The 11,056-nt window shown below is 38.9% G+C and overlaps 1 protein-coding gene across 1 annotated transcript; it reads right to left on the minus strand.

The window, feature by feature from the left end:
• Positions 1-1,600: 1,600 nt before the first annotated feature.
• cplx3b (complexin 3b) lies at positions 1,601-9,593 on the minus strand. Its single transcript, XM_077564365.1, has 3 exons — positions 9,181-9,593; positions 6,099-6,186; positions 1,601-5,256 (listed from the first exon to the last, which is right to left on the minus strand). Exons 1-3 carry the CDS (start codon positions 9,336-9,338, stop codon positions 5,032-5,034), a joined length of 471 nt encoding a protein of 156 aa, XP_077420491.1. The 5' UTR covers positions 9,339-9,593; the 3' UTR covers positions 1,601-5,031.
• Between the last annotated feature and the right edge of the window lie 1,463 nt (positions 9,594-11,056).

Consider the following 11,056-nt stretch of genomic DNA (forward strand, 5'->3'; position numbering starts at 1 on the left):
ACTAATTTCACTTGTCCATTCATACTGTACAGTGACCATTTCTTGTCATGTCTTTCCATTCAACTACTGTACACACATAATGTTAACATATATCTCCATTTACATAGATACGGTAAGTACACATACCGGAAAAATGTACTTGAGGATAGTAACAAAGTATTTCCACTTTGTAACTTTCCATCACTGAATGTAAACATGTCCACTCATTCAAATATTTCCAAAGTCGGTATACTACATAAATATTGTTTGGAGTACAGTACATACAGCTTTTATTATACCATCTGACTTAAGCTTAATTAATGATGGCCTCGTTGCTGAGGGTCTTCCCTTTGGGAATCTCTGTAATGGTCCCCCCCCTCTCCACCATTGCTGTCACACATTCCTCAGCCTTGTAGAATGGTATTTTCTGGCCCGTTTCACCGCCATTGTGTCCGATTGGCCATGCGTCGGCCCAGCGTCTCCCCACAAGGAGGTCTGTTCACGCAACACGTCCGTCAATGGAAAGGGCCTTCTGCAGTAATATAATTTACAGCTCTACCCCTTTCACACTGCACTTGAAAACTAGCAATAGCTCAGACTTTACTGCCATTCACATGCTGATTAACTGGATTTTTTTTTGGGGGGGGGGGCTACATTTTCACATGTGTCTGCCACTGGGAGGGCCTGGCAGTTTGCGCAAAATGGATGCCAGGTTTAGGAATGCAAATAGACAGATCAGCAGTCTTGGATAAAGAATAGTATGTGCTAACATAAAGTAATTGGATTTTGGTCTCTTTTTTAGAAAAGTAAACACATTCTTCAATTTATTCTTCAACTGTACACAGTAAACATTCAAATATTGAGATCAATCGCCACAGCACTTTGTATTTTGTACTCTGTATTTGGATGTTGCTTGTATTTAATTTGAACTAATTTTTGTTGACTACAGATGGAAACTAGCATGATGCTAAATCTGGTGCAGCCATCTATTAATTGACCACACATTGACCTTTTAAATAAACTAAACTAAATGTATAGTCTTCAACAAACTTGACATACAATACGGTAGCCATTTTTGTTTTTTAATAGTGCGCATCTTCTTTTCAGAAGCATTAAATTAGTCTTCAGTGAACCTAATGTTTTTGTAAACATGAGACAAATTAGTCTTAAAACGAACGTATGTGGTTTTTTACAAATTTTACAAATTTTTGTATACTTCGAAGTCAATTTTTAGTTTGTGCTGAACAGGCCCACATTTCACAGTGAGGAACTAACTAGTAAGTAAATCTGTTATAGTTCTTGCAGCTCTCATACTTTATTGGGACATTTTTGTTTGGTGGTGTGCCATGAAAGTTTTACAATGTAAAATATGTGCCTTGTCTTAATAAAGGTTAGGAAACACTGAGCTAATTTACACAACGTACAATGGGGGTTATAATCAACAGCTTCAGAAGAAAAAGTAGAAACTTTTTGTGAACGGTTGTCGCCCTCTGTTGTGCATCAGGGAGATTGCAACTCCAATGCAAAATATATTTGACTCACTTGAAAATATCAATCATTTTCTTAGCCACGGTTTCACGAGTGATTAATGGAAAAACGGATAAATGACACACAAATGAAGAACATTATCCAAAAATATGTTTATTGCAGTTGAAACTCCCATCAGACACAGAATGACAGAAATATTTGATGAGAAACGCAAAACACGCTCGTACAAAGCAAGCAAGTCTCGTGGCTTATGGCTTCACTTCCCCCGATTTTATTATTATTACTGTCATTGTTATTACAGTAGATATTTCCTAGTAGCGATATTTTTTAAAAAACCCGACTTATTGCTACTTTTTCTCGTATATTTCATGATAAACATCTACTGGTCTATCACCATCACGTGACAAGAACCACAGCAATGAGGATTTCCTCGGCGTCCATTCATTCATTTGGCGGACAAAAATATTGCGACACGCCTGTTGATTGATTATTTCATCAATTTGGACATCCCACTGCACAAAGCCATACTCATAAAGGTGTGCTCTGTTCAACTTGGTGGACGGGAAGGTTTCCAACAGTCCCAATACTTTTGTCCATATAGCGGTGCGATAACAACACATTTGCTTTAAAACAAACACACACACACACCAGTTTATATGCACACGCACACACAAAAGGCTAAAAGCGCATTAAAAAAAAAAATCGAGTGAGGTGCGTACCACTTTTACAATAAGGGTTTAGGGTTAGGTAAGGGCAGGAAAAGGTTGCGGAGGGTTAGGGTCAACTTTTTAACTGACAGCTACTTCTTGGGTACCGATTAATGACAAGGGATACCAGTTTAATACACACAAATTTGCTCAAATAAGGTTATTTGAGCAAATTTGTTAGAATTAGGTTTATGGTTGTTACTCAACAGTGAAGTATGCTAGTAGCATTGTCTTGCAAAATGGCGAGCAACACGGATAAGTGTTCATCACTGATTCATAAATGCTTTATAATTGCATTAACACATGATTACGTTACCCCTATTGTAAAGTGGTACAGAGAAGCGTAAATTTCCATCGCTACACAAAAAGTACACAACAACATCACAATCGGACCCCTCCGAAAACGACATCATTAGGCGGCGCCGTTAGCATGAGCGCTAACGAGGTTCACGAGGACACCACTCGACTTGACGACAGCTAATCCACTGGCACGAAACGGCACCACACGACAAGCTTAGCGCGTACACACAACATAAATATTGGCGTAATGACGACACGAATATTCGGACGTGTTGCGCTTTGGCCTCCAAAAGCGTTAACATTTACACTTTTTTAGCAGCTTTTTATGTATTTATTTTGAGTATTTTAATGACACTTCCATGTGCAGCACAAAGACAGGCTTTCCCACCCTGTGTGTCTTTAGTCAAGAAGTATTGAATTGCACGCCGTAACGTTTCTAAAGTGACACATGGCTTATTTGATCAGTTATTATTTGAAAAGAAATGACTAGAAAAGAAGAGTAAAAAGGCTTGTTGTTAAAAGTAGCTTCCAGGTAGTAGTAGGTACTAACATTTGTCCAAGTCTTAATTATTGTTGCCATTTTTGTGCTTCTCAAACGCTTATCCCTGCAAAAATCCATCCCTATAGTCCTCAAATTTAATATAATTCTCCTCCAAACAGGGTGGTTTTGTCAGCGGAATTAGCTGCCGATTAAAGGGACTGCAACATGAAAAATCAACTTTTTGGAGCTTTTAGCCATGCTAAAATGCTAATCCCTCACCAAAAACATGACTAAAGTTGTGTTTTCCTCCATTCGCCCCGGTATGAGAAATTCTAGGTTATTCTGCTCTCCAAGCACCAGCCCCTCCCAACCTGAGAAAACGAACTGTTGGCACGGTTTGACCCCCGCACTGCCTCTGCGGACTAAACGCACGCCCACTTTCTCTGAGACCTCCCGCTATGGGATAATGACAAAAGTAGCCTTTATCAATAAACATTCCGTCCAAATGAATTCAAAGCAATCAATTATTCTTCACATTTGCAATGCCAAAGTGCAATGAAATGACAATTGGCTGTTTTAAAATCCATTGACTGACACTCGTGTAAACTACAAGTAAAACATTTGCGCTGATGAATAGAAATTAATGGATGGCGTAGTGGATACTCATTCGCTGCCATTGACGGCTATAAACGTCAAAAAACGTCAAAAATTCATTTCAACTATTTCTATTCGTTTAACTTTTTTTCCCCACTTTTGTTAACAAGAGTATGAAAACCTAGAGAAAAACAATTATTGTACATTTAGAACAGATATAAAATTTGTGATTAATCGTGAGTTAACTAGTGACGTCATGCGATTAATTACAATTAAAAAATTTAATCGCCTGACGAGATGATTATTAAAAATGAGGGGCCTCAGGCGATTACATTTTTTTTTAATCGTAATTAATCGCATGACTTCAATAGTTAACTCACGATTAATCATAAATTTTACATCTGTTCAAAATGTACAATAAAAACAATTCTAGGTTTTCATACTCTTGTTAACAAAAGTCGAAAAAAACGTTAAACTAATAGAAATAGTTAAAATGATTTTTTTTTGACGTTTATAACCGTCAATGGCAGTGAATGAGTTAGCAACAGGACGCGGGTTCATAACCCGCAGAGACCCGTTTTGTTTCAAATATTTATTCAAGAATTACTGGCTTGCGTGACCAAACGCAGAGATCTAGCAGCCCGTGAAATGTAGAGTCCAGTCTCGGACGACGTCATGAGAGGGGCGCGGCAGCCACAGGGGGAGGGGCGGGGTTTTGCTGAACTGAGCGTTTGACCGAAATAACACATATTTCATAAGAAATGACGTCGCGATTGTGTCAAAGGTACGATTTCATCATTATATGCCTATAGTTAACTGTGGAATGGTTTAAAATACCATGGTGTAGTCCCTTTAAGTAAAACGTGGCTTTCCATCCTATTTGTTGGAATTCTCCGAGTTTAGCAGGAAAAAGGGAGGACTTTGACTACACAGACCACCAGTTTCTCATAAGAAGAGCTTCTGGAAAAATGAGGAGGGAGCTTCAGGAGCTGTTCGCACAGCACAATTTTTTGAAAATGTCAACACTGTACCACTGCGGACGGAATGGTACCAAAAAGTGCTACTAAGCATCTTTTGCAACTTTTCACGATTTGAAACGCAAAAGAATGTCAAAGATACGTTGTTGTTTTTTCTGTCAACCAATCAGTACTCGGCTATGATCTCATTCACTACCAAACCAGGTAAAATCTTTGACGTCTAACACCGTCAATGGCAATGAATGAAGTATCTGGCTCCGCCATGTAAGTGTACCAAAAAATAGGTACAGTGCACTGACTTTTAATAGTGTTGGGAAAAAAAACTCAAAATACGCAACCGAAATGATACCTTTTCTGAAAACATGCTAATGCTATAAAAAATGAAATCAAGCCATTAAAAAATATTACCATTATTTGAAATGACTTAGAAATGCGAACAAACACTCCCGCTACTACTTCCTCCTTCCCAGAAGCTCCGCCTTGGACAAATCTTAGCTCCTTGACATCACATGAGGCTGCAGTTCTCCGTCTGTTTCTTGAGGTCCTCCAGCGTGGCCTGGGCCTTGTCCTTCAGCTGGTCCATGTCCACGTTTTGCAGGTTGGACAGCTGGCCCAGCACCGATTGCTTGTGCGCCTCCTCCTGGTTGTCCTCGGCGATCATCTTGGCCAGCTCGGTAGGCAGGACCACATCGTCGCCCGCCTGCTGGATCTGGGTCTCGTCCAGCTCGTTCTGATACATTCAAATTGGACTATAGTGAGTCATTGCACACGGTAGTTAAGATCTCAAAATTGGCATGTGTGTTTTTTTTTTCAGGAACATTGAGGAAATAATGTGTTTTCCATGAACTTACATATATATTTAATAAACATCAAATCCAACAGTCCTTCACACAAAAAGAAACCATACATATTTTTTTGTTATTTTGTAAAGTTCATGTCACAATCAAGGTCAAATTACATGTACGCATTTTCTTAGCGTCTTTAACAAATAGGGATGTAACGATAAAGGCAATGTCGTGTTATTGCGATAATAAAACTGTCACAATATCGTCGTCGTCATGTTACTATATTAAAAGTAACACAACTGTTAAAAAAGCCAGGTTGATTTCCATTTGTGCAGTTCTAGCACCCTCTGGTGGCTAGTTTTTTTTGTGCAATTTAATTTTCACAAGGCATGTTTTGCCAATTGTGTTTAGTTTTTTTTAGTATGTACTCATTTTTTTTTTTTACAATATTGGGACCTTTTTTTTTTTATATTGCCAACCTCCCCACAATATCGTAATAATATCGTATTGATAAATCCATAGTATGTTTTCGTACAACATCAAAGACAATTTAGACATGTGTTTTCATAAACCTTGAAGATAATTTAAAGTCTTATATGAACCTAACATACAGTACTTATTTTGTAAACCTTACCTAAATAATCAAAGGCAACTGTTTTGTACGTGTTTTCGTATAAATACTGAATAGTATTTTTTTTCATAAACATCAAAGACAATGTATTTTTCTGCGAACATAGTGCATATAAAATATAATATTTACATTAACATCAATGACAATTTAGAATACCTTCGGTAGTCGGTACTTGTCCCGAAAATGACTCCTGATGGTGGCTCGCTCGGCTTTCTTCTGGGCAAAATTTGCCTCTCGTTCTTGTCTGAAACGCAACATAACATTTACTTTGCATTGCTGATATTCGACTATGTTAGAATTGATGGCATATGGTCACTGTCTTAAAATAAGCATCCCGTATTTTGTGAGTTTTTATTATTTCCCTTTGGAAGTAAAGAAAGAATAATACATTTTCATTTTTGTGTGTTTCGGGGAGGGGGAAATAAACTCACAAAATTTTGCGTGTTTTTTATTACAAAATTATTTTTGCACCATTGAAATAACGGAATATTAATTAACAATTATATAATAATATAAAAACGATATATATATATATATATATATATATATATATATATATATATATAACTATAATAATTATATAAAAAACAACATCTTTAGAAGAACAATTAATTTTGTGTTGTTTACGCCGAAACGAACTCATCATGCGCATATGTGCATTACACTCCAACACTCCACTTGACTTGAGTGGTTTCCGTCAGCAGAGGGCGCTACTCTGAATCCAAACCATCGGTGAGGCGTTCACGCCCCAATTGGCTCTCAGTCGGCCCCCATCACAATTGTTTAATTTGCTGAGAGGCCTGTGCGAGACACGGCAAGTCAACAAAGCTGACATAATGTCGGCCAGATGTGGCGTGTTGAGCTCACAAACAGAACACACACACACACACACACACGGCGGGGGAATTTGCACCGCTAGCCTGTGAGGATCACATCCTCTGAAGGCGATGCACCCAATGTGTCAGAGCAAGGTCATTTTTTTATCCCGGATGAAATGTGCTGTCACCTTAGGCCCAAACAGGCAAAACACCAAAGGCCGGGAAGCCATCTTGTCAAGGGTGTCACGTGACACGGGCTGGGATGGTGGCTTGTTGGGCGCCCTGACATTTATGTCTTGTCTTCATGGAATCGCTAAACACGTTTTTGTCACCCTCATGTTTCGCGCCTTGGGCTCATGAGTCAGTCACTCTGCTAAAAAGTCAGGTGACAAGGGCCTGGGTGAACGTGAGGCTTCTCAAAAGGGGAGGGTCTCGCAAACGTCAGACATTTTAGACATAAGTATTTTCATTAACATCAACACACGGAATGGTTGCCCTTTTTAGTTTAAAATAACTCCAGGATCTCGCACCGTACCCTGGCCAACGATAGAATAAGGGACGTTATTTTATTTGGTCCCATTTTAAATCAATTTACATTGCTACTAGCCTCAACCTAGCTAGCACTAAGCTAGTTTGTCTCTCATGTCCTGGCGTTCAGGTTTGAAAACTCCCTTTGGTTTGATGCTAGCACGGTGTAAGCGAGCACAACATTGAGGCATTAGTTGGCCAAATATTCCCGTTGCTAGGATGCCATTAGCCGACGTAAAACACAATATATGTATATACTCTATTTGTCTGTCTCGCTCGCTTAGACCCAGCAAAATGTAATGTTTACAAACTCTTATTCCACAAAATGATCCCGGCAACATAACTCTTGTTTCGAAATCCTAAGCAATTGCAAAGTAAATTGAAGCCACTTATTTGTCAACTCCTCTGAGGTTGCCAGTTACAAAGCCGCCCCGTCATTCAGTTGAGATGAGTGGGTGGGCGGGGACTTGAATAATGATTCATGTTTTACGTCACAGCCTGAAACGGACTGCCTTAAAAAAAATAATTTTTTTTGCCTTGATCTGCCGATAATCAACAAACAGCACACATTGACAAACTTAAATAAGGTCACAGACTCATTTTGGCCGAAACAGGGCTGTGGAAGGAAAAAAATGTTGGATTTTGATGACATGTGACCTTTAAGTACATGTTTTTGTTTTTTTATGTAGTTTTAAATAATATATTATTATTGGGTGACTCAGTCTTGTTGACCTTCCTTGTGCTCAGTGTTGAGGTGTATGATACAGGATGCGGGGAGCTACATCTTGGCATCACCAATCGATAACCACTCAACTCCATTTCCCAGATGACCTTGTGCTTTGCGACCTTTAGCATCCCATATGGTATATATATTACCAATATTCATGCAAGTTACTTGTACATACAGCGGTTCGGAATACGGATGGATGAACATTGATAATTTTAGACCGTCACCCCTTTTTTTTAATGCATGTTACCATTCTTACGAGTCTTTTTTTATTATTATTTTTTACATGTTTGAGTAATTGTTTTTTGGGGGGCAAATTTATCTATTTTTTCCCCTTAATTTATTATTATTTTTACAAATTTCGGGCAACTTTCACTCATTTTTGGAAAAGCTTTACAGTTTAAAAAAATACATTTTTACTACTTTAAACTATTCTCACATTGTTTGGCGTTTGTTTTCTACACCATATACACACACACACACATATATATATATATATAACCATTTTTGCTCATTTAGATAATTTTCACGAGATTTTGGCATTAAACTAGTTTTTCCAACTTCAATTTTTAAAACTTCTCACTCTTTCTGCTCATTATTCACATCCTACTCATTTAGTAGTTTGTTTGTTTATTTGTTTTTTTAACTCATGAGTTGATCTTTTGGGGCCCGTGTGGTGTATTTTTTGTACTATTTATCTTGTGATAAATGATGTGGAGGGCTCCAGTTTGGCATTTCCCAGATGACCTTGTGCATGGTGTCCTCCAGCACAGTATATAATATAGCCTATTTATAGACTGAACCTAATACTTGTTTTTTCATATTTTGCTTCTTACTACGGTCACCGGCGCAGCCATCTTACACGTTTAGACTTTCTTTATTTGGACTGTGATTCGTGCGTGCGCACAGATTATCCGCGTGCACGAATCCTTGCCAGAGTGGAAGCGTGAGGACGGGAGAAATGTGACGGTCCAAATATGTTTTCAAACGCATCCATCCGTGTGCGCGGTTGGCTCACGTTTTTTTTCCCCTCTCCCGTGCGTAAATAAGACGCACGTCTCTCGTTCGTCTTTTTACGCACGAGAACGTCCACGAACATTTCCCCTGCAGTCCACAAATTGAAAAAGCATCCCAGAGCCTCAACCCTCAATTGTCTCTCACTTACTTCTCCTCTTCTAACTGTTGCTGGTACTGCTCGAACTCCTCCTGGGTCATCCCCTGCGCCGCCGCGTCCGTCTTCTCTGCCTCGGGTTTTTCCTCCGTCAGACCGCCCGTCAAGTTCTTCAGCTGGCCCCCCACCACGTGCTTCACCATGAAAGCCATCTCTCAGTCAGCACCTTTTTTTGGGAAAGGGGAGAAGTTGGGCTCCTAAATGGAGGGTGGCGGCTTGTGTGGAATCCACTCGAGAAAGATGCGCGTAAAAAGAAGGAAAAAAAACCACTGTGGTTGCGGGGGGGAGATGGAAAACGAGCAGAAACGATTCCCCGCTGAATAGCGCGTGCAATCAGATCGGAGGAAGAGGAGGAGGAAGAAGAGGAGGAGGATGCTGACGAGCCGCGCGCTTATGAGTCAACAAGTTTGGCGCTCGATTCTACCAATCGCGTGTGTGCCGCTCTGCCTGCCCTCCCTCCTGCAAGGGGCATAAGCACGACCACGGTGCGAAGGTCCCAGCAACCCGACGGACTCGCCGGACGGACGGACACAACATTAGGTACATGCAAGCGGTCACAGGATTGTCCTCATGTCATGTTCCAAGAGGTTCAAGTCAAGAGTAGAGGTTCAAAGTTTTGAAACGCTTCGAACCCATTTAAAAATATATATTTTCCACTCATTTTGAGTTTTTGTCTTCTAAAATTTTCACTCATTTGCTAATTTTTTGGCTCCTGCACATTAATGATTTTGGTGATGGTGGGAAGAAGGGTGTATGTGTGTGGGATAAATCTAATTTATTTATTCCCAAAAAGTTTTTCACTTTTTAAAATTCATCTTTTTATTCATAAATGCACATTTTAGATTTTTTTCACTCTTTTAAAAACTTTTTTTGTTATTTTTCACCCATTCCTTGACATTTTCCCAACATTTTTAGCTTTAGTTTTTGCAATTATTTCTCATATTTGGGCCACAATTTTTTTTACTACTTGAAAAAAAATATATATATATATGTTTAACATTTTTCACAAGTTTTGGGAAATTTCAGTAAAAAAATAAAGTATAAATAAATTTCAAGTCACTGGTAAGGTTTCAAATTAAGAGTTTTGCGTAAGATAAGGTTTAGTTGAGGTTTCAGAGTATAGGGTTTCAAAACAGAGTTTGGGGTTTAAGTATTTCCGTGTATATTTTTTAATATTTTTCAAAAATATTTTTTGTGTGAGAATGCACTAATTTTCTTATTTTTTCCCCCATTCAATGATGACTTGATTTTTGGGAGTTTGTGGCCAATATAACTATTGAGGTTTCATTCCTTTTGATCATTTTTCACGTAATGTTTTAGGACGCCCCTGTACGAAATAAGGCTCACCAGCTAAATACAAAGTAAATTGACACACAAATAGAAACATTAACATTCAGGATGTGCGATAAACATGTTGGGAATGAAAATATGAGCAAGGATTCAGGAAAGCTTTCATGTCACATCCAGAAAGTTTGACAGGTCGTCGACAACGTGAGCACGTTGATCCTCGCAGCAGCATCAGCGTGACACCACGTCTGCCCTACTTTCCTTGGCTCGTCACGCAACACGTCTGCTGTGTTTTTAGTGTCAAAGGCTTAGCTGCTGCATACCTGGAAGACTAGCAAATGACTGAAGATGTTCCACATACTATCATCATACAATGAATACAAATGTCTGGCATGTCTGAAAAAGTATCATGAAACTACAGAGCAGTATTGTACATCAAATAACATCATAGAATGACTTGAAAAATCACAATCAGATTTAGTGGCTAAGTATGTAAAAACACACACAAAAAAATGTCTTCACAGTCACAACCCGTGTACGAGAAACACGAACTATAACAATGACCAACAGAGGGAGACAGAAC

The sequence above is a fragment of the Vanacampus margaritifer genome, chromosome 4 (genome assembly GCF_051991255.1).
Source record: "Vanacampus margaritifer isolate UIUO_Vmar chromosome 4, RoL_Vmar_1.0, whole genome shotgun sequence".
Classification (NCBI taxonomy): Eukaryota; Metazoa; Chordata; class Actinopteri; order Syngnathiformes; family Syngnathidae; genus Vanacampus; species Vanacampus margaritifer.